The sequence below is a fragment of the Macrotis lagotis genome, chromosome 8, assembly GCF_037893015.1.
Source record: "Macrotis lagotis isolate mMagLag1 chromosome 8, bilby.v1.9.chrom.fasta, whole genome shotgun sequence".
In the NCBI taxonomy this organism is placed as follows: Eukaryota; Metazoa; Chordata; class Mammalia; order Peramelemorphia; family Peramelidae; genus Macrotis; species Macrotis lagotis.
In genome coordinates this window covers 12963391-12987263 of record NC_133665.1, presented here as the reverse complement: position 1 = coordinate 12987263, position 23873 = coordinate 12963391, and the positions used below count along the sequence as shown (strand labels likewise).

The 23873-nt window shown below is 41.1% G+C and overlaps 2 protein-coding genes across 9 annotated transcripts in view; one reads left to right on the top strand and one right to left on the bottom strand.

The window, feature by feature from the left end:
* Positions 1–23873, bottom strand: part of ATF7IP2 (activating transcription factor 7 interacting protein 2) — a 118373-nt gene that overhangs the window by 44492 nt on the left and 50008 nt on the right. For 2 of the 8 annotated variants that reach the window (XM_074196380.1, XM_074196381.1), the window contains exons 2-3: positions 5822–5935; positions 2196–2992 (exon numbers count right to left, since the gene is read on the bottom strand). The exons of 3 other annotated variants lie outside the window; for them this stretch is intronic. The gene's annotated coding sequence lies outside the window, so the exon portion shown is untranslated. Of the gene's footprint in view, positions 1–2195; positions 2993–5821; positions 13948–23873 lie in introns of those variants that run through there. 3 more of the 8 variants (XM_074196384.1, XM_074196385.1, XM_074196383.1) reach the window with 2 other exon arrangements.
* Positions 16308–22738, top strand: LOC141495250 (uncharacterized). Its single transcript, XM_074196376.1, is given in 5 exon segments — positions 16308–17195; positions 17198–18332; positions 18335–19261; positions 19264–21198; positions 21201–22738. Coding segments are annotated over 5 exon segments (5091 nt in total). The 5' UTR covers positions 16308–16508; the 3' UTR covers positions 21608–22738.

Sequence of the window (23873 nt, the reverse complement as noted above, 5' to 3'; positions counted from 1 at the left end):
TGACATGGAACCTAGAAAAGTTAACAGGTAACATGGTAAAATATACATACTATCTTAAGATTATATTAACAAAAGCATAAGTGTTTAAAATGAGGAAGCTAAGAATCCTGGTTCTGTTCTTTTGAGGTTAGAACACATCTGGAATTTGGTGTAGTGTGTTCTGGATACAAAAACTCATCAGGCTTTGAACAGTAAAAAGGCCTCAATATTATGAAATATGAGAATCAGCTGAAGTATATGGATACTTTAACACCAAAGGATGTTTAGGCTGGAAAAGAAAAGGTTTAGGTAAGAAATAATATCTTCAAATATCTGAAAGGTTGCCAAATGGAAGCAAAATTAGATTTGATCCACTTTGCTCGAGAATGCAGAACTATCAACAATTGATGGAAATTATCCTCTAGTAAAAACAGGTTATTTGGGGAGTTAAGAGAGTTCTGCTCTTTCTCAAGAGATCTTCAAGCAAAATCTGGGGACCTATTTGTCAGAGATGATAAATAGGGAATTTCTATTGCAATTGGACTAGATGATCACTTCCAATTAAGACAGTGATATTTCACTGCTCTTTCCTCTTTCATACCACCAAAGTCTTAAAAAAGTCACCTACATGTCTGTCTCCACAACCTTAATACCTTAACAACCTTAATACTTAATAATTTTTCAATTTGACTCCTGACAAAATTTGACTGAAATTTGCCAAATTACCAATAAGCAAGAGATCTACATCTAATGGTCTTTTTAATCCTTATCCTCAATAACTCTCTAAAGCTTTTGACATTAGATATCCTCTTATGACACAATGCTCCTGGTTTGTCTTAAAATGCCATCTTAATCTTCTTTGCTGAATTATTCAACTCTCTTTCAGCATGTTTGAAAGTCTTGCATTCCTTCCTGGGTCCTTTTTGCTTTTCAGCATTTGGCAGGCCTGACCTCCAATCAGAACTATTTAGCATCCCTTGGGACTTTGCCCTTCCTCCACCAGTTTTCCAAGTAAAGAAAAGATTCAAATTCTACCCAGCTCTCTCTGCAAGTCCTCCTGGAGTAGTTTTCCTAATTGATCTACTTGCTTCCAGAGTAACCCTTCTCTCCATCTTCTACACAACTGCCCAAATAATCTTCACAAGAAACCTGATCACATCACTCTTTCCCCTACAATGACATCTTTCAATAGTTCCCTATGCCTCTAGGATAAATATAGACCTGTCAGCTTAGTGTTTAAAGTCTTCCATAACACGAACCCAGCCTGTCACTCAATGTTTATTTCATATATTTCTATTTACAATCTACTATTCTTCTAAATGTAACACTCTACATCCCCCATCTCTATTTTGCATTTATATAAAGTAGTCCCCTATGCTTGGATCACACTTACAAATTATTACCTCTCAAAATGCACATCTGATATAACCCTTTGGGGTTAGATCAAGGTGTCATGTCAGGCACTACCTTTCCTATAAAGTGTTCCTTGATCATCCCTTAGGGATCTCATTCCCTTAAATTTACCTTTGGAGCAGTTACCTTAATAAAATAATTACATTATATTATATTCCTAATAGAATATAAACTACCTGAGGGTAGGGATCATTTTTCTTTTGCTTTTATATCCATAACATCTAGCAATATATCACAGAGTGTCATTCAACCCATATTTTAAAAGCTTTAATTACATAGCAGGCACTAATGTTTTGTGCTAAGGAAAAATAAAAGCCAGATCCTGCTCTCAAGTTCACAATCTAAAGGAAGAGACAACATGAAATTAAGAATAATCTCAGAGAGAACGTACTAAGATTAAGGAGGGTTAGGAAGGAGTTCTTAAATAAGGTGAGAGTTGAAGGAAGCCAAGGGGCAAAGGTAAGAAGAGAGCATTTCAAGCATAGGGGACAGCCAAAGTAAAAACATGAAATCAGGAGATAAAAAGTATCCTTACACAAGGATCAGCAAAGAGGTCAGTGTTATTGCATCAGAGCAGACAGAGGGGACTAAGAAAAATATAAAGGGGTCGGGTTCTGAAGGACTTTGAAAGCCAAATAGATTTTACATGTGATTCTGGAGATATTAAGAGATATTAAGAGTTTAATGAATGGAAGGAATGATATACATACATATATATATATATATATATATATATATATATATATATATATATATATAGTCTGTCCGATTTTCATTTTAGAAAGATCAACATGAGAGCTTACTGGAGGATAGAATGGAGTTGTTTATTTTTCATCCTTCATTCTCAAATTGGAGTAATGACATTAGGAAAGTTATGTCTTGATTTGCAAAGGAGTTGAATTTAAGTGAGATGGAACTATGCAAAGTCACCAGCCTCACTCTACCCTTCAGTCATGAGTCCTGTGGCAAGACATAGGTCAAGACAACTGGCAATGGTTCCCATAGAATAAGGATGGAAAAAAAACAATCAGAAAGTTACAGTAATAATTTAAGTATGTAGTGATGAGGGCCCACATCAGGATGGTGGTAGGGTCAGAGCAGAGAAGTGAGCATAAACAAAACATATTATGAAGGCAGATATAACAGGAATTGGATATGAGGGGATAAGAGAGAGAGACGCTGAGGATGACACTTTGACTGTGAGCCTGGGTGACTCAAAAGGCATTAGATAAACAAGTTTGTAGAGATAAACTGAACAGCTTTCAGTGTTGGTAGAAACCAAAACAGAATCCGGTTCACTGGCACTGAATCAGGCAGGAAAATAATAGACTTTAAAGTACAGATTTCCAGATATTGTCTTGATACCTAGGTTAAACATTTTATAGATGAGAAATTCAAGGGGTCATTAATATTAAGTGCATTCCCCAAGTTTAAACAAGTATTAATAAGAGGTAAAGCAGGAAATTTGAGCCGAGGCTCTGATTCTAAATCCAGTGCTCTTTCCATTGTACCACACTCCTTCAACTCAATCCTGCACTTGATGTTGTTTACTGCAAGCCTTCAGCCAAAATTTCTTCTTCTCAAGGGCATCTGAAGATATCTGAGGGCAAGTGAAAGAGGTAAAAAAAAGACTGTTATATATCTCAAGGCAGAGAAGCTGGCTATCACCACCATAATTGATGATATCTTCTCAGAGCACCACATCAAGCTTACAACTTCCCCACAAGGCAGCAAACATTTACATGATGTAGAACTAATCAACAAGTATAATTAAAAACCTAGTATATGCCAGGCACAGTGTTAAGTGCTCAGGATAAAAATACAAAGAGGAGATGGTCTATGCCCTAAAGGAGATAACATTCTACTAGACTATGTCCCATCCATTCAAGAAATACTTTTAATAAGTCTTAGTAGCAAATGTGGCCTTTGGCTCTTGATGGTGTTAACATTTTATCAGCTAGTTCCTTTCATGGCATTTCTATCTTCTTTTGTAAAAATTAGACATTTTTTATTACCAATAGCCTCTAGTTTAGTTACTGCTAATTCCAGTGCTAGAAGAGGGGGGTAGGGTTGGGGGGGGGGGAACAATTACGAAGAGCCAACGTGTGTGTGTGTGTGTGTGTGTGTACTGAGTATTTATTTCCTGAGATAGACCAAAATTTCCTGTCTAAGGAGCTTTCAGTACCTATTCTTCCAATGGTTACTATCTACAGCTTCAGAAAAAAACATTACCTCTTCAAAACTGTTGCTCTAGTGGTATTCTCTCTTCCAAAATTACTTGAAGTAACATCTGTTTCTTGGAAGTTGGTAGTAACTTAGAGAGTTTTGGTTGCACTGTTCATCTCCAAGATCCAACAGATTATTTGCTCTATCTCCATCTATTTGTATATGAACAAGGCTACCAACATACACTTTTCTAATCTAATTTTCTTGAAGTCATCTTTGAGGAAAAAAACCCCAACAAAACAAAACATAAAAGATAAAATATTTACTATAGATATTTTTTATTTATTAAAAGTGTAGCATCACTCAGATGAACTAATGTATATATAAAGTACTTTACAAACCTTAAAGCACTATATAAATGTCAACTCTTGTAAGAATGCAAGGTTTGTAGATGGTATGTCCAGATGGATGATCTTGGCTGCAGGAGCCACATAATAATTCTTAAGAAAAATGGATGGTCCTTCCTTATTACAAATGTGAACTTTTTCTATAAGGTCTTTCATTAGCCAAATGTAAAGATAAGGAAATTAAACTGTATATTCTGGCACTTAAACTCTTCCCCCAGCCCCAAATTGCCAACTGACCTGTAAGAAGGGTTGCTTTTTTTTAAAGTTTGTGTGTACACTTTCAGTCCTTTTCTATTGCTACATCACTATCTTCTATCTATCTTCTATCTATCTTCTAAGTGGCCTATCTAGTCACTGGGGTCCACAGGGAAATTCACTAAGTGACATGGAGTCATATTCTTAGAACCAGAGAACTGGTCGATGCCCTCTTCTGATATTGCTACTGTAATGTCAGAATCAGTTGATACGTGTTAGCTTGCTTAAAGTGCTTTCTTTTTAAATTATGAAGCTAAAAATTGCACTGCCAATAAGCAATTCAATTAAATATCGAGAACATATTATAAAAGTTCTAATATAAACTACTCCATTTTCACAAAGATTTGCTCAACAAACATGTTTTTAACCAAACCATCAGTTACATATATAACCATACATTAGAGCTTATACACTCCAAGGAGAAGCAACCCAAGTCTATTGCTCATTCTCTCAAAGTTTACATCTACAATAATTCACTGTGTCTGCTTCTTGATTACTGGCGCTAGAATATTTTTCTCTAACGTTCTACTGTCAGAAATACAATTTGTGACACAAGGCCAGGGACTCAGGAGTTAGAACACTAGTAAATACAGCTTTGGTAAATTTATCTTGTCCTAGTACTTTCTCTTGACTGTGGCCTGTCAAAAACACGATTTCTTGATTTTTTAAGAACAATCTAATAGCACTGCATGGTTAAGCCTCTTCCTGCTGAGCTCTCATTGAGAAAATAAGGGAGAATGTCCCTCTAGGTCTTCATGTTCTTATTTCCCAAAGACTAGAAAATTTTGTGTGCAATAATTATGGACTTCATTTCACTAAATGGAAACTTTTCAAGCTGCCCCCCCACCCTATCTCCCCCCACTGCGTTCCAGTTTCCCCTCTATTGCAGCTATTCTCAAAGTATGATACAGGGACCCTGGTCTGCAAGATCAAAACACTTCATAACATTAAAATTTTTGATTTCTAATATAGACAGTAAATATCAAAGGATTTACCCAACATAAAATTCCTGGGAGGAATCTTCAATAATTTAGTTTAAAGGAGTTCTGAAACTAAAAAAGTTTTGAGAACTGCTGTTCTAATGAAACATTTAGTTTTGAAACTTCTGTGAGAATTTGAAAATGTATCATTCTGAACTGATGGAAATGTTCCTGGAGAAGATGGAAATGGAAAAAAGGCAGTAACAAAGCATCAATTCTCACTTTCAAGGTTAACAGGGAACAATCACAAGCTAAGATGCATAAATCCCAAATTCCTATCTACTTCAATTTGGTTCCAGCCATGCATAGTATCCCCAAAATTCTGCAGCTTCTTCATGAAATAAGGATCTTTTGGACCTCTGGATCACAACTGCTCTGACTTCTCATAAGGAGCTAGCATTCTTCCCTATAATGCATTGCCCCAAATGTCCAAGAGATGTGAGTGAACTCAAGAATCCCCAAAACTGCTAAGTAGTCAATTATGACTATGACTCATCAAGGTACCCCACTGAAACTGGTCCTAAGAAAACAAGCCAACCCCAAAAGAACCAAGACTGTCTGTGTTCTGAACAATTATTCCAATAAAGTCCCATAAGTATGTTTCTCTGGCAGTACCCTCACCTTGGAGGGGAGGGGAAGAGAAGGGAGAAGAGAAATGTCAGAAGAAATCACTTTAGTCCATGTGATCTAGTTGCCTTCAGATATCATCACCTGGTCTAGCTTCATTCCTAAAAACTGAAAACCAAGGTTAATTAAAAAAAATTAGAACTTATTTTTGCAGTATATCAATCCATTTGGGAAGATGTAAATCAATTAGTCTTACTGCTCAATGGCCAAACTTATCCCAGTTTCCAATATGCAAGACAATGGTTCTTTAATGTGGTTTTTATGGGGATGTTCTCTTTGATTTAATGGGACAGACGGACCTCTTTGGGAGAAGTGAATATGACACAGTTTTAAGCTTTATCTGCATTAACATTATTAGTTCCATCACTTTCTTAAGGAAGACAACAAAATAATAAATCAAACTACGATTCGCAACTTGTGCTCATTTTAATTTCCAAGATGTAAATACTCATGATACCAATCAGAACCAGATGGCAGGTTCTATACCAGCTATAAGTTCTCTCTGCTGTATCTTCCACTGCAAAGTATTTCACCTGCCTTGATCTAATGGGTTTTTAAAAATTATTCCAGTTCACCAAAACTCAGTATCTGTTTTCCTTTTAAGTTAGTACTATTGTGAAATCCAAACTGACTTCACTTTCTGAAACTTCTATTTTGAGACTTCAGCTTTGTTTTCCAGTAAATTACCTGATTTCAGGGAATTCCATTTGTTTACTCTCCCCCTCCCAACTCAGAAAGTTCCAAATGTTTCTTCTATTAAGAAATGAAGTTACTCAAGGTTTATGTCCTGTTCACATCCTGTTTCTTAACAATCTGTATTTAGGATCCTTGTGCCTGCTGATGGACCCAGGACTCAAATCGATATGATAGACTTCCTAATAATTTCCATTGCTGGGCATTTGTCTTCCCAGCCAAAACAAATTCACTCAAGATACTACCCATATAAATTGGTCTTGGTATTCCCAAAGGGTTTTTTAAGAGTTTTTGCAATGCCGGATGCCAAACCAAGATTCCTAAGACAGTGTCACAGAAACATCTGTCACTGTAAAATTACTAAAAGATTTTAATGACAACTGTTTTTCTCATACACCATCTGGCCCTTCTGGGACATAAAACCAATTTCAATTATGCCAAACTCAGGCCTCCTATTTGATCTCAGAAAGTCTTAAGATCATGAGCACAACAATACAAGTTATTGTGCATTTGCCCATAGCATGTATCAAAAAACAGTTACGGGGGTCTGTAGGCAGTAAGACCTTAATTTTTCAGTTCACTCAAAGACTTGACTGGGGATAATTCCTCGGAATCTATTCCTGGAGCTGATATACAAGAGTAAGACCTACTTATTTTTTTCTTGACTTTGCTTGACTGGAACAAATCTTTCTTGCTCCATTCTCATGAAAATAAAAATATTTACTAACATTTATGAAGAGTTTAAAAGTTTACAAAGCACTTTACATAACTCTTTTGGGCTTCACCACAACCCATGAGATAGGTGCTATTATTCTCATTTTAAAGATGAGGAAACTGAGGTTGAGGGGCTAGTGACTTGTCCAGGGTAACACAGCTGTGACAGTAAAATCTGTTATAAGGAGACAGAGGCAAGAATTCCATGCATAATCAACTTATTAGTAAAGCTAGCAATTTCCAACAAATGAGGTCAATGACTCCTCAGTGACAAAAAAAAACTGGGATCTTACAGAACTACTTTTTTACAGTAGTAAAAAAAAGGTTAACAGATATTCATGACAGTGATGATTATTCAGAAAATTTCAGAAATAAGAAAATATAAAAGGAAAGTAGTTTTAACTGTAACATTCAGCTTTTGGAAAGACAATATTCAGTTGTTGGAAGTGTTGGAGGTATGACAACCATCATTTAATCTGTGAGTCATGGAATTACTGTGCTAACTATAAAGTTACCTGTGGTAAAGGTGGTCAAGAATGTTAGCTTAGATGACCACAAAAGGTAATACCTTTGGGTCTTGGGAAATAAGAAAATGCAAATGCTAGCTCAGCTCTGTAAAAATGAAGACCTTAACCTCTGATGCTAATGATAATATATCTACCTGTGATTACAGAAATCTTTATACACTAAAATATATCATCACTAATTAATACTACTAATTGAATTAAGGATTAATTCTTTCACAGCTAAGTGAGAATATAATTGAGAATTTGACACCAGATCTTCCTGATAGAAGTTCAACTCTTTATGTAAAGCAACACCTGCTTGCTCACCACATTGCTTCTGGGTCTGGGTTCCAGGTTTTTGGAGAGTTACCATAGCCAAAAATCTTCCTGAATTTATTGCCCCTGTATCCAGTAAATTTTCCTCCATGCCTCCAAAAGGTTGGCAGCTGCAGCCTTGCTTGTGAAACAGGACAATGTATGCAGAAGTCTTCTTTGTGCTCTACTGGTATGAAAGGTGCTTTATACTGTCCACGCCCATCTAAACCAATATAAGACTCAATAACTTTACCCCTCAAAATATGATGAGAGGAATGCTTGCTCACACAATCCAAATAGTCAGCTGGTTCAATCTTCCTTGAAATCACCCAAAAGAATGGAGACCACCCTATTTGTTCCTTGACCTCTTCTTAGTTGAGTCCTCCATGCTTTGACCTCATTAATGTCTTCCCTTGTTAATTTATCTTCCCTTATTTTTATGCCAAGTCCCAGTGTCTGGGACCCTTATGATTGCCCATTTTGATTCCTTCCCTTCCTTCAATAACATTTTGCTACTGAATCTTTTTTTTAAATTTTATGTTCCTGCCAATTATATGTAAAAACAATTCTTAACATTTTTTTTAAATTTGAGTTCCAAATTCTTTCCTTCCTCTCCTTCCCTGCCCTCATTAAGGACTAAATTATTTCCTTCAATTCTATTTCCCCCCCTATTTTACTTTCTCCTTTCAACCTGCCCATTCTCAGGTGTTTTTCTTGAAGACCAAGATAGATTTCTTTTTTTTAATTTATTTTAGGTTTTCTGCAAGGCAATGGCATTAAGTGGCTTGCCCAAGGCCACACAGCTAGGTAATTATTAAGTGTCTGAGGCCAGATTTGAACTCAGGTACTCTGACACCAGGGCTTGGTGCTCTATCCACTGTGCCACCTAGTCACCCCCCAAAATAGATTTCTATACCCAATTAAGTGTATATATATATATATATATACACACACACACACACACACACACACACACACACACATATATATTATTCTCTCTTTGAGCCAATTCCAATGAGAGCAAAGTTCATGAACTCTACCAGAAAATTCAGAAAATTCACCTCATGTCAGTTCTCCCTTTCCCCTTCTGAGTACATCCCTTTCTCACTCTCACCCCTTAATTTTGCTGTTTTAGATTATGATCTCATCTTACTCAAAACAGTTCCATGCCTTCTTCTGTCTATATATACTCCCAACTCACCTATAAATGATAAAAGTTCTTGGGAGTTATAAATGTAATTTTCCAAATAGGAATATAAACATTTTAACCATATCAAAATCCCTTATGATTTCTCTTTTCTATTTTACCCTTTCCATGATGCTTTTAAGTTTTGTATTTTAAAATTCAAATTTTCTATTCAGCTCTGGTCTTTTCATCAGAAATGCTTGAAAAATCCTCTATTTTACTGAATATTTGCTGGGCAGGTGATTCCTGGTTGTAATACTAGGTCTTAACCTCCCCAAATAACATATTCCAAACCCTCTAATTCTTTAATGCTAAGTCTTGTGTTATATCCTGACTCAGCCTCCATGACATTTTAATTGTCATTATTATCTCCTTGAATTGGGTGATATGGACTTTGGCTATAATATTCCTAGAAAATTTCATTTGGAGATCTCTTTCAAGAGATTTTTTTTCAATTTATATTTTATCTTCTAGTTCTAGAATATTAGGGCAGTATTTCCTGATAATTTATTGAGACTTTTTAAAAATCTTTTTTCTAACACTGTACACCCTAACAGCAACATGGGAGTGATGTTCAACCTCGAAGGACTTGCTTGTTCCATCAGTGTAACAATCGGGAACAATTTTGGGCTGTCTGCAAAGGAGAGTGCCATCTGTATCCAGATAAGGAGCTGGGGAGTTTGAACAAAGTGCAAGGACTATTCCCTTTAATTTAGAAAAAAAACAGATAGCTTATTGTCTGATCTTGTTACTTAGACTTCTCTTCTCTTTAGTGATATAATTTCTCTCTCATCACACCCAATTTGGAACAAGGTGCAACATGGAAACAAAGTAAAGATCAACAGAGTGCTTTCTGTGGGGGGGGGGGGAGGGGAGGGAAGCAAGATCGGGGGAAAACGTAAAACTCAAATAATATCTTTAATAAAAATAAATTAAAAAATCTTTTTTCTGATGACAGCTTTCAGGGAGTCCAGTAATTCTTTTGTTTGGCAAGGCAATGAGGTTGTGACTTGTCCAAGGTCACAGAGTATCTGAGTTCAAATTTGAACTCAGGTCCTCCTGACTCTAGGATTGGTTCTCTTTCCCTTGTGCCAGCTTGCTGCTCCATCCAATGATTCTTAAATTATCTCTTGGATCTATTTTCCACATCAGATGCTTTTTCAAAGAAATCATTTGACATTTACTTCTATTTTTTCCATTCTTTTGATTTTAATTGGTTTTTTTGACATCTCATGGAATTACTAGTTTCCATTTGTCCAATTTTAATTTTTAAGGAATTATTTTCTTCATTAAGGTTTAGTTTGTATCTCCTTTTCCATTTGGTCAATTGTATTTTTTAAGGAGCTATTTTCATGAGTATTTTTTTGGTTTCCTTTACCAAGCTGTTGACTCTATTTTCATGCTTTTTGCTGCATTACTCCCATTTGTCTTCCAAATTTTTCTTCTTCCTCTCTTACTTGATTTTAAAAATTCATTTTTAGCTTTTCCTTGGCCTAAGAACAATCCACATTTTTCTTTGAGGTTTTGAATGTAGCAGTTTTGACTGTGTTGTCTTGGTCTTTAGTCAGTAAATTGAAATCTTATCCTTATAGTAGTCATGCCTTTGGTTTAATGCAGAAGGCTTCCATAAAGTGACAAAGACTTTTACCTCCTATGGCTCTTGTCAGAAGTGAGTTACTTCTGCCATTCTCTTGCCTTGTGCGATTTTAGTCCCTTGAATAGAGGTCTATACTAATGGCACTGATGTCACCATAGGAAATCTATATCTTGATGCAGTGGCAAAAGTTCCCATTATCTTTGATACTTATTTTCCTTTTGGCTCCTAATTTCTCTACTGTCCCTCTTTCCAACTCTTTCTTTTCTAGATTTATTCCAGGATGACACACTGAAACCAAGAATGAACTCAGTTCAAATTGGTTGTTATCTTTGCCCTGATTTACTCTAGAAACTCTCTCATGGCCTCCCAATGTTTCCTCAATCTTTCTTACCCGTGCTGGCATTTCTTGTTCACTTGGTTGCATAAAATGCCTAAGGAGAAATGCTTAGTAATATTTAAAAAATTTTGGTATGCCCATGGCTTGTCTTCCCTTGCAGTAAAAAAAAAATCTGCATCTGACTCATTTACCTGGAGAAACGTTCCTAAAGAATCACACTTTACATAATCTTTGTCATAGACGACTTCAAATATTCTCACATTGGGGAGTTGATGCCACTATGGAAACCAAAAAACTGTTGCATTCATATTTTGAATTTGTCCAGAATGATAGACTGGGGCTTATTATTACTTCAGGGGTCAATTACTCCAGAAGGTTTATGCTACTCCAGGCCTCCATAGAGCAGTGGAGTAACAATAACAGAATCCACCAGGATATGTTAAAAAGTCTGACTAAATTGTATAGGTAGACTATTTCAGACAAAGCTGAGTTGGTTAGATCTCTCTTCCCTGATAAAAAAGTATATCCTGAAAATATACCATCTAAAACTTGAAAACTTCCACCCCTGAAGATTGTCATGAGATATATCTTCTAATCCTTCCCAAGATAAATGACATTTTGGATCTAATGACTTCTATCAAAGAATATTTCACTCCAATAACCAAATGAGAGCTCCAATTCTATACAAGAAGGTCCTGTTTATGCTCTTGAATCAAACAACTGTATCCTTAAGAAGTTTGAATAAGAGCTGAATCTGACATATTCCATTCACTATCACTACTCCAGTCAAAATGGTCAAAATCACCTCCTAGATACGTACCTTTTACTATAAGCTATCACATACTTTAAATCAAACTGAAAAAAATGAAAATAATTCTATGATTATTTACCTAGTTCCCCGAGGTACCTGCAGAGCTTAGTACTACTGACTTTGTTTTATTAGTCCTTTACTCAAATAAAATGTCTTCTTACTTTCCTTATCTCACATTCTAAGACCCAATTATCTCTAGTGAAATAATTTATAAGAATAAGAGTCACTTCCCAAGAATTAATCATCAAAGTATACAAACAGAATACTTTCAAAGAAACCAAGTTATCAATAACCATATGAAAAAATGTTCCCAATCAGTAATAATTAAATACAAGTTAAAAATACTATCAGATTGGAAAATTTAACACAAAAAAGTATAATGAAAAATGTTGCAGGGACTAAGGGAAAACAAAGTCCATTAATGCACTGTTGGTAGAACAGTAAATTGGTCTAGTCATTGTGAAAAGTAATTGATAACTATAACTACAAAGTTATTAAACTGTACATATTCAATGATATGAATACTAGACCTTATTCCACAGAGAACAAAGAAAAAATTATTTTAGCATCACTTTTTTGTAGTAAAGATAGAATACTGAGGAGCTACCCATTAATTGTTAAGATACAAGAATGTAATGGAATGGGGCGACTGGGTGGTGCAGTGGATAGAGCACTGGCCCTGGAGTCAGGAGTACCTAAGTTCAAATCTGGCCTCAGACACTTAATAATCGCCTAGCTGTGTGACCTTGGGCAAAGTCACTTAACCCTATTGCCTAGCAAAAAAAATGTAATGGGACACTATTAATCTGTAAGAAATAATGAAAGGGACAGTTTCAGAAAAATCTGGGAAGACTTATATGAACTGATGCAGAGTAAAGTGAGCAGAACCATGAAAGCAATTATGTAATAACAAGATTGTAAAGATAACAACTCTTTAAGACTTAAAGCTTCTATTAATGCAATGATCAACCATGACTCCAAGGAATCAGTGAGGAAGGATGCTTTCCACCTCCTAACAGAGAGGTGATGGACTCAGAATGCAAAATTAGACATTTTTTATATTGTCAATGAATATTTAATACTCTTTTCCTTTTGGGAGGGAAGGGGAGAGAGAAAATAAATATTTGGGTTTTTTTAAATTAATTTAAGGAATTGTGGGGGCAGAATCAAGATGGCAGTGTGAAGCTAGGAATTTCCCTGAGTTTTTCCTGAAACAATTTTAAATGAATGATCTAAAGAGATCCTAAAGTAATAGAAACCCACAAAACAGCAGAGTAAAGTAAATCCTCAACTCAAGACATCGAGAAGGATCTGTAGTTCTATGTCCCCTGGGTAAGCGGGGGTATATATCTCAGGATGGGTGGGAGGGCTAGAAAGTTAACTGGAGGATTTTAGCCACAGTGCATCTCAGGCCTCAGCTCTGCAAGCCAGTGGTGTAGCAGGCTAGCAGAGAGGGTCCCAGCCTCAGCTCAAAAGACAAAGTTTGAGACCCAGTAATGCTGGAGCAACAAGCAGGACTGGATTGGGCTACCCTGATGAAGGGAATGAACTACTAGCATCACAGGCAAATAGTTAAGTCAGGAATCGACCCCTACCCCAACACAAAAAGTTTGGTACTATGTCCCCTTTGCCCCAGGAGAAGACTCAACCATTAAAATGAACAAAAAACAAGTATGAACCATAAAAGCTATAATTCTGATAGGGACAATAAAAATGCCATCTCAGAAGAGGAAAACAGTGACAAAATGCTAACAATGTGAAGCCTCAAAAGGGTTTTTGAATTGATCTCAAATCAAAAAGATCTCTTGGAAGAGTTCAAAAAGGGATTTTAAAAACCAAAGAAGAGCAAGAAGAAAAATGGAGAAAAGGAATGACAGTCCTACAGGAGAATTAAGAAAAATAAAGCAAATACTTTTAAAAATAAAATTGGCAAAATGGAAAAGGGATTTAACTCATCAAAAAGTAAAATTAATCAACTGAAAAAAGGAGAAACAAAAGTTGACTGAAGAAAATAAAATTAAAATTAGAATTGGACAAATGGAAACTAACATATCTATGAACTACTAAGATTCCATCAAATAAAACCAAGAGGCTGAAAAAAATGGAAGAAAATATAAAGTCCTTCTCAGGAAAAGCAACCAATCTGGAAAATAAATCCATTAGAGATAATTTATGAATTATTGGTCTACCTAAAAGTCATGATCAGAAAAAGAGTCTGGACAATATCATGTAGGAAATTATCATGAAAAACTGCCTTAATATCCTAGAACAAGATGATAAAATAGTTCTTGAAAGAACACATTGATCATCCCCAGAAAGAGATCCAAAAAATAAAAACTCCAAGGAATATTGTAGCCAAATTTCAAAATTCTCAAAAGAAGCAATAGGAAGTCATAGTCAGGATTTATCAGCTTCAATATCAATGGACCACTCAGAGAGTCTAATAGCAGAGAGGCTTGGATTACAATCCAGAATCAACTACCCTGAAAACTTTAAAAAATTCAGTATTTTGGGGGGGAGAGAAAGATGGACTTTCAAATTAACCTGTTAATAAAATCAGAACTGAACAGAAAATCTGATCTTCAAATGAAAGTTTAAAAGATTTGTAAAAAAGGTAAATGGAAAGAAAATATATAGTAAGGTTAAGGGGAAAATATTAGTCAATAAGACCAAACAGAAAAACAATCCTTTAACTCTTTATTCTCTTAGGATACTTTAAAGGAAAGTTAATTAGAAGGTGTGATATTTCTATTGGGACAACTGGAGGGAGGGTACTTTGACAGAAAGTGTGAGTATAAATTGATTATGTAATTAAGTTTATGGTTCAAGAATTGTACTTCTATCAGAACAACTGAAAGGAGAATACTTTGACAGAGGATGTGGGTTTAAAACAAGACTTGAAAAAAAAGAATTATACTGGGAGAAGAAGGTGAAGGCATTTTAGAGGATAATTAGCACCACACAAAGAGGCACAAAGGACCTATTATAATAGAGGAAAAGAAGGAAGTGTGTTAAGACCTATCAAAGAAGGAATGATATATATTCCTAATTGGGTTTAGAAATTTATCCTATCCTACCCTACAAGGGAGGAGGAGAGAACAGGAGAAAGGACAATGTGAGGCATGCAGCAGTCAGAAGAAAAACCATTGGTGAGGGAGGGATAAAAGGAAGGAGAAAGGAAAATATAAATAGGGTAAGATAGGATGGAGGGAAAGAAAATGTTTTGCACAAATAAAAATTAATGCAACCAAGTTTAGAAAGAAAGCAGAATGGGGTAGGGCACAGTGGATGGAGCACTGGCCCTAGAGTCAGGAGTATCTGAGTTCAAATCCGCTCTTCAGATACTTAATAATTACCTAGCTGTATAGCCTTGGACAAGCCACTTAACCCCATTTACCATGCAAAAACCAAGAAAGACAGACAGAAAGACAGACAGAAAGACAGACAGACAGGCAGACAGAAAGACAGACAGACAGACAGACAGAAAGAAGAATGCTAGGAAACAATCTTTACAATTGGTGAAATTTCTGTAAGAAATGAGCGACGGACTTTGGAAAGAAAGAAAAGACATTGATAAACTGATGCTGAGTGAAATGAGTAGAATCAGGAGAATATTGTACACATTAACAGCTACACTCTGAGATGATCATCTATGATGGTTGCAGTTCCTCTCAGTAGTTCAGTGATCAAGGACAATCTTGAGATACTTGTTATGGAAACTATTATTCATGAAGCGGCTGTAAACCGGCTCCCCTAGGCCCGCCTTGCTCCCCCCACCCTAAGTCTCCCTAAGTTTCGATTTTCTATAACAGTGTCAGTTCTTGGTAAACGAAACCTAAGGACCAAGTATCACTTCCTCGTTGGGAAAAAAACCTGTTAGACAAACAACTCTAAACTACAAGGAACTCAGCTGCTGAGAACATGTCCCCACTCAGCTCTCCCAGGAACTCGTTAAACCACAAAGCAAAATCCCCCTTGCGGTTTTCAGACATAAAAAGACTGTGCTGAGAGCAACTCGGGGCCAGTTCTTGACTGAGCCCCAGTGTGCTGGTTAATAAATCCTCCTGCTTTTGCATCAAGTCTGGCCTTCTGTGGTGATTGGGGGTCTCTGTCGCTCCTGAGGGGCTTTTCGGCCCTAACATCTAGGGGCTCGTTCGGGATCCACTGGGACCCCCCTCCACTCCAGGAGGTAAGACACTTGCCTAGGCATCTTAATCTATGTATTGTCTGTATCTGTGTATCAGCCCCTGTTCTATCTGTATCTCGCTTGAGTCTAACTTCTGGTTTCTGTTTTGGGACAACTACAGCAGGTCCGTCGTTGGCAGACGTGTCCAGGGACCACAGTTGTCACCCTGGGGGATGCCCCGGGGGAAGGAGAGAGCCGGGACGCTCGGCATACTCCTTGTTGGAAATAAGACGCCCAGATCACGTGGTGTTCTTCTTGGAGCGGTCTTTGCGCGCCAAGCTTCTTACTCTCCTGTACGTTTTGTGTGTCGGTGTTGCTGTCTTGTGTTTTAAAGTTATGGGTCAAGCAAATGGTAGCCCTCTTTGCCTGACCCTGGGACATTGGGCGGAAGTAAGAGCCAGAGGACATAACCTATCAGTGGTGGTCAAAAAGGGGCCATGGAAAACCCTTTGCTGCTCCGAGTGGCCCACCTTTGGGGTGAGGTGGCCAGCTAATGGGACCTTCAATCGGTCTGTCATCTTGGCGGTGAAAGGGATTGTATTTCGATCAGGGAAGGAGGGCCACCCAGATCAACAACCTTACATCTTAGTATGGCAGGACCTGGTGGAAGACCCTCCCCCTTGGGTCAAACCCTGGGTCCCTCCCCTAGTTAAAACTCTGGCTCTTAAGGCTGCCCAAACCCCCCAGCCTCCAAAACTTTACCCCGACCTACAGGATGACTTGCTCCTCCTTGAGTCTCCATTACCCCCCCACCCTTACCCTACAGCTGGTCACCACCCTCATGTGCCGCTCCCTCTCCCTCAACCTGATGAGCTCCCCCCTCCCTCAGCCCCTGAGGCTCCAGGACCGGCCCTTGGCACTCGCAGACGCCGAAAGGCCACTCCCGATTCCGCAGTGGCCCTCCCTCTCCGAGCGCTAGGGCCCCCACCACCCGCTATGGCCGACAGGGAAACCCCCCTCCAGCCCTTACAATATTGGCCTTTCTCCTCCTCCGATCTCTACAACTGGAAGACTAACCACCCCCCCCCCCCTTCTCCAAGGACCCTCAATGTCTCACTGGGCTGGTAGAGTCCTTAATGTTCTCTCACCAGCCCGCTTGGGACGACTGCCAGCAGTTGCTACAAACCCTCTTCACCACAGAGGAGAGGGAAAGAATACTGTTGGAGGCAAGAAAGAGCGTCCGTGGACCTGACGGGTAGGTCACTCAGCTCCCCCATCTAATCGAGACCGCCTTTCCCCTCACCCGACCCAATTGGGATTTCAACACGGCTGAAGGTAGGGAGCGGCTGACCGTCTATCGCCAGACTCTTGTGGCAGGACTAAGGGGGGCGGCCAGGCGGCCCACCAATTTGGCTAAGGTAAGGAAGGTCCTCCAGGGTCCCGCAGAACCCCCTTCAGTCTTCCTTGAGAGGTTAATGGATGCGTTTCGGCACTTTACGCCTTGCGATCCAATGGCTGACAGCCAGCGGGCATCCGTGCCAATGGCCTTCATTGGTCAGTCTGCAAATGATATCAAAAGGAAGCTGCAGAGGGTGGAGGGGTTACAGGATTACTCCCTTCAGGATCTGGTCAAGGAAGCGGAGAAGGTATACTACAAAAGGGAGACTGAGGAGGAAAGGGAAAGTAGGAAAGAAAAATAAAGGGAGGAGAAAGAAGAAAAAAGAGAAAAGAGGAGGGAGAAAAGCTTGACTTGCATACTAGCGGCTGTAGTGGCAGAACAGGGTCAGGGCTGGCCGAGGGAAAGAACACATAAAGCAGGGTGGGAGAGGCCATCACAGGATCGCCGGCCCCTGGAAAGAGACCAGTGTGCCTATGGTAAGGAAAACGGGCACTGGAAGAGGGAGTGCCCCAAGAGAAAGATGAAAGAAGGGAGAACTAAGCTCCTGGCTCTGGGGACAGATTCAGAACGAGGATGTCAGGGCCCGGCCCCCCTCCCCGAGCCATGGGTAACTCTGTGTGTGGAGGGGAAGCCTGTTGAGTTCCTGGTAGACACGGGGGCCCAACATTCCGTCCTACTGGACTCTAAGGGGCCCGTGTCTAACAAGAAATCCTGGGTGATAGGCGCCACAGGACATCAACAATACCCATGGACCACCCAGCAGACTGTGGATCTGGGGACAGGGGAAGTGGCCCACTCCTTCCTTGTTATCCCCGAGTGCCCCGCCCCCTATTGGGGAGAGACTTGCTAACCAAGCTTGGCGCGCGAATCACCTTTCTCTCGGGAGGCCCTTCGGTCACCCTACGAGGGCAGGAGATTGCCACCCTCACTCTGAGACTGGAGGATGAGCATCGATTATATCCAAGCACACCTGCACCACCAACAGGAGTTAGCTTAGCCTCCCATTGGGTGACTAGGTTCCCAAACGCCTGGGCAGAAACGGCGGGCTTGGGGTCGGCAAGAAATAGACCCCCCATTGTCGTTGAGTTAAAGACAACTGCCACCCCAGTGGCGGTAAGACAGTACCCTATGAGCCAAGAGGCAAGAACCGGGATCCAACCCCACATTAACTGGCTCATGGACCAGGGTGTCTTGATCAAATGCCAATCTCCATGGAACACCCCTCTTTTGCCCACGAAAAAGCCCACCACAGGAGAGTACCGCCCAGTGCAAGACTTGCGGGAGGTGAACAAGCGGGTCCAGGACATCCACCCTACAGTGCCGAACCCGTACAATCTGCTTAGCTCCCTAGCCCCTCAGAGGACTTGGTATACTGTCCTAGACTTGAAAGATGCTTTCTTCTGTTTGCGCCTGCACCCGACCAGCCAGCCACTCTTTGCTTTTGAATGGAAGGACCCAGGGATGGGGTACTCAGGGCAGCTAACATGGACTAGACTACCCCAGGGGTTCAAGAACTCCCCAACCATCTTTGATGAGGCCCTTCATGAGGATCTGGCTCACTTTCGGGCATCCCACCCCCAGGTCACCCTGCTGCAGTATGTTAATGACCTGCTATTGGCAGAAGCCACACGGGAAAACTGCGAACAGGGCACAGAACTGCTCCTTCGGGAACTGGGCAAGCTGGGGTACCGAGCATCAGCAAAGAAGGCGCAAATATGCAGACAGGAGGTCCAGTACCTGGGATACTCCCTGAAGGGGAAAGGAGACTGACAGAAGAGCGGAAGCACACTGTGGTCCAGATCCCACCCCCACGGACTCCCCAACAAATGAGAGAGTTTCTAGGGACTGCCGGATTCTGCCGCCTATGGATCCCATCTTTTGCCACACTAGTGGCCCCCTTGTACCTACTCACAAAGGAGTCAACCCCTTTCCAGTGGGGAGAAGAGCAGCAGAGAGCCTTCAACAGCATCAAGAGGGCCCTCTTGTCAGCACCAGCACTGGCCTTACCAGACCCCACGAGACCGTTTCATCTCTACACTGACGAAAGAAGAGGAGTGGCTCGAGGTGTTCTGACTCAGACCATCGGTCCATGGAGGTGCACTGTCGCCTACCTTTCCAAGAAACTGGACCCAGTAGCCAGCGGATGGCCCGCTTGTCTACGCTCGATAGCGGCAGTGGCCACTCTGGTCAAGGACGCTGATAAGCTTACCCTGGAGCAGGTTCTCACCATAGTGGCTCCCCACTCTTTGGAAAGCATCATCAGGCAACCCCCAGAACGATGGATGTCCAACGCCAGGATGACCCACTACCAGAGCCTGCTTCTGAACGAGGGTCGAATCCGGTTTGGTACCCCTACTAGTCTGAATCCCGCGACCCTCCTACCAGATGCTACTGAGGAAGAAGTGGTAGTCCACAACTGCCAAGACATCCTGGCTGAAGAGACAGCATCCCGCCGTGATCTCCAGAGCCATCCTCTCTCCGACGCCCAGCTCACTTGGTTCACGGATGGGAGCAGCTATATCACAGATAGAGGAAGGAGAGTAGCTGGAGCTGCAATGGTGGACAAAGACCAGCTGGTCTGGGCCAGGGCGCTTCCAGAAGGAACCTCCGCCCAGAAGGCCAAGTTAGTCGCCCTGACACAAGCCCTATGCCTGGCAGCTGGAAAGACTGTCAACATTTATACCGATACTCGGTATGCCTTTGCCACCACTCACATCCATGGGGCCATATATCATAGGCGGGGATTGCTTACCTCGGCAGGAAAAGAGATCAAGAATAAGGAAGAAATACAAGCCCTCCTGGAGGCCGTTCACCTACCCTCCAAGGTGGCGATCATACACTGCCCTGGACACCAAAAGGGGGACGGAGAAGTCGCCAGCGGGAACCGGAGGGCAGACAAGGAAGCCAGGTTAGCAGCTCTCGACGCACCCACTGCCCTGCTCCTTCAAGAAGAAATCCCAATGGACCAGAGTTCTGGGGACACACAAGGTACCCCAGAGCTTACTAAAGACCAGACAGCTTCGTTACTCCACCACCTTCATGACCTAACCCATCTAGGACACAAGAACCTAGAGGCCCTGGCCAGAGCCACTCCTTACAAGATGCACGGGATAAGGGAATCAGCAAAGATAGTGACTGAGAATTGTAAGCCCTGCCAGCTGGTGAACGCTCCCACACAGAAATCCCCATCAGGGCGAAGGGTTAGGGGGGACCGCCCAGGAAGCTACTGGGAAATAGATTTCACCGAAATGAGACCAGCTAAGTACGGGTACCAGTATCTCCTGGTCTTAGTAGATACCTTCTCAGGGTGGGTCGAGGCGGTCCTCACGAAAAAGGAAACAGCTGCTGTAGTAGCCCAGACCATACTACATGAAATCTTCCCCCGATTTGGGATACCCAAGGTGATAGGGTCAGATAACGGGCCGGCCTTTGTAAGCCAAGTAAGTCAGGGGTTGACCAAGGCCCTGGGTACTGAATGGAAGTTACACTGTGCTTATAGACCTCAAAGTTCAGGGCAAGTGGAAAGAATGAATAGGACATTAAAAGAGACCATTACTAAATTATCCCTAGAGACTGGCTTAAAAGACTGGTCAGCGCTCCTACCATACGCCCTGTTTAGAGCCCGCAACACCCCGGGACCCCTACAGCTCACTCCTTTTGAAATCTTGTTCGGCGCACCCCCCCCCCTTTGGTTGCAATGATATCTACCCCCCCTTGTTCGGTTTCTTCTTCCCTCCTTGACAGGTTGAGAGCACTCGAGGTCACCCAACGAGAGATCTGGAAGAAAGTATCTGCAGCTTATGAACCAGGGGACCTACGAGTGCCTCACCGCTTCCGGGTCAGTGACTTCGTCTATGTCAGACGGCATCACTCAGCCAACCTCGAGCCCCGGTGGAGAGGACCTTACCTGGTACTCCTCACCACCCCCACTGCCGTCAAGGTCAATGGGATCGCTGCCTGGATACATGCCTTCCATGTTAAGCTGGCACAGCCCCCTGATCCATCATGGACAGCCGAGAAAACTGACCATCCCCTCCGTCTCCGCCTTCGTCGGGTGCATAATGATGGCACTTCTCCTAGGAATGCCTCCAACTGATTCCTCCCATGCTCTCCACAATCCCCACCTGCCCCAAAAACTTACTTGGCAGGTAGTGACTGGGCTAGGCGAAGGGGAGGTAGTGTGGTCCATCACAGGTCAGCACACTCCCTGGACCTGGTGGCCCGACCTGTTCCCTGATCTATGTCAGTTGTCTGAGGGATATGAGGGATGAGATGCTTTTTGGGGATCAGATGGCCGCATGACAGGATGCGGTTCCCAAGAGCGCAGAGGGCAATTAGGCACAACCTCATTCTATGTTTGCCCGGGGTACCACCAGCCTACAGACTACTGTGGCCGCGCAGCAGACTTCTTCTGCAAAAGTTGGAGATGTGTGACACTGGGACCGGGCATTGGATCTCGAGCACCTCACAGGACTTAGTGTCGGTGACCACTAATTAGACTGCCAAGCTATGTGCCTCCCCCTCGTGTGAACGCCTTCTGCCCTCTCTTCGACCCCTAGACTCCCGAGTGCCAGACATCGCACTGGTGCAACCCCCTACGGATTAGGCTTTACTGAAAAAGGAAAGAGAATCTCACCAAGGATGGTACGAGGGCTGGTTCAGCCGTTCCCCCTGGTTCACAACCCTGCTCTCTACCCTCATAGGCCCCCTCATGATCCTCCTACTACTACTCACCATAGGCCCCTGCGTCATCAACTGCCTAGTGGAGTTTGTCAGGGACTGCATTAACACTGTCCATGTTATGATCCTCAGTCAGCGGTATCAGACCCTCCCCCGAGACGAAGAGTTTCCCCTAGAGTTTGAAGAATCAAACTTCCAATAGAAAAAGGGAGGAAAGAAGCGGCCGTAAACCGGCTCCCCTAGGCCCACCTTGCTCCCCCACCCTAAGTCTCCCTACGTTTTGATTTTCTATAACAGTGTCAGTTCTTGGTAAACGAAACCTAAGGACCAAGTATCGCTTCCTCGTTGGGAAACATCCTGTTAGACAAACAACTCTAAACCACAAGGAACTCAGCTGCTGAGAACGTGTCCCCACTCAGCTCTCCCAGGAACTCGTTAAACCACAAAGCAAAATCCCCCTTGCGGTTTTCAGACATAAAAAGACTGTGCTGAGAGCAGCTCGGGGCCAGTTCTGGACTGAGTCCCAGCGCGCTCGTTAATAAATCCTCCTGCTTTTGCATCAAGTCTGGCCTTCTGTGGTGACTGGGGGTCTCTGTCGCTCCTGAGGGGCTTTTCGGCCCTAACAATTCACATGCAGAGAAAAAACTAGGTTTACTTTTTTAAACGTCTTTTGTGCTATTTCTTTTCTCTCATGATTTTCTCCTTCACTCGCTTAAGTTCTAATTCTTCTTTCACAACATACCTAATATGTAAATATGTTAAATACAATTGTGCAAGTACAACCTATATAAGATTGTTTGCTACCATGGGAAAGGGAGGAGGGAAGAGAAGATGGTAGAAAAATATAGAACTAAAAATTTACAAAGAATGAATTTTGAAACCTCTCCTTGCATGTAATTGCAAAGAAGTTTTGTTGAAAAAAATAAATGATTTTTAAAAAGTCTGAGATGTCTCCAAAATTTACAGAAAATAGCATAAACCTCAAGGTGAACCACTGTAGATAATTGCATTTCCTGTTTTTAATCATTTTATTTTTGATGTTATCTACATTAATGTCTCTTAACTTTACTTGCTATAGGGGCTTCAATAGGTAAAAACAAAATTAGTCAGACATAAATAATTTGAAGAAAATATCAGTTACTTGCCCAGGTACCAAAGGATTACAGTCCTCAAGGTTCAAGTGCAGAAAAGGTTTGGCAATAGGGTTGACAACAAAAAGGACTATGATAGGCAAAAACAATGAATTTAGAATACGAAATCCTTCACACGATAGAAAAAGAGGGTCAAATTAAGTTATGATTAGTATTACTTCATAAAATAGCATGGTAAACAGAAAAACAAGCTTACTGATATGAGAGATTCAATAAAGCAAGATCTTTGTAAGAGCACTTAGAAAATAAAATTGAAAAGACAACAAATATAAAAAATGGAAAAGGTCTACCAAAACTTTTTATAGCTGTTTTCTTCATTATGACAAAGGAACCATCCAAGAAAATAAAAAAAATAAAAATAACAGTTTAAAAGAAAAGAGCAGTTGCACCACAGCAAACTTATATATACACTGGAGGTGAAAGAATTTTTTTGTTTGTTTATTTGCAAGATACTCCCTGGGGTCAAGTGTCTGAGGTCACATTTGAACTTGGGTCCTTCTAACTCTAGGGTCAATCACCTCGCCACCTAGA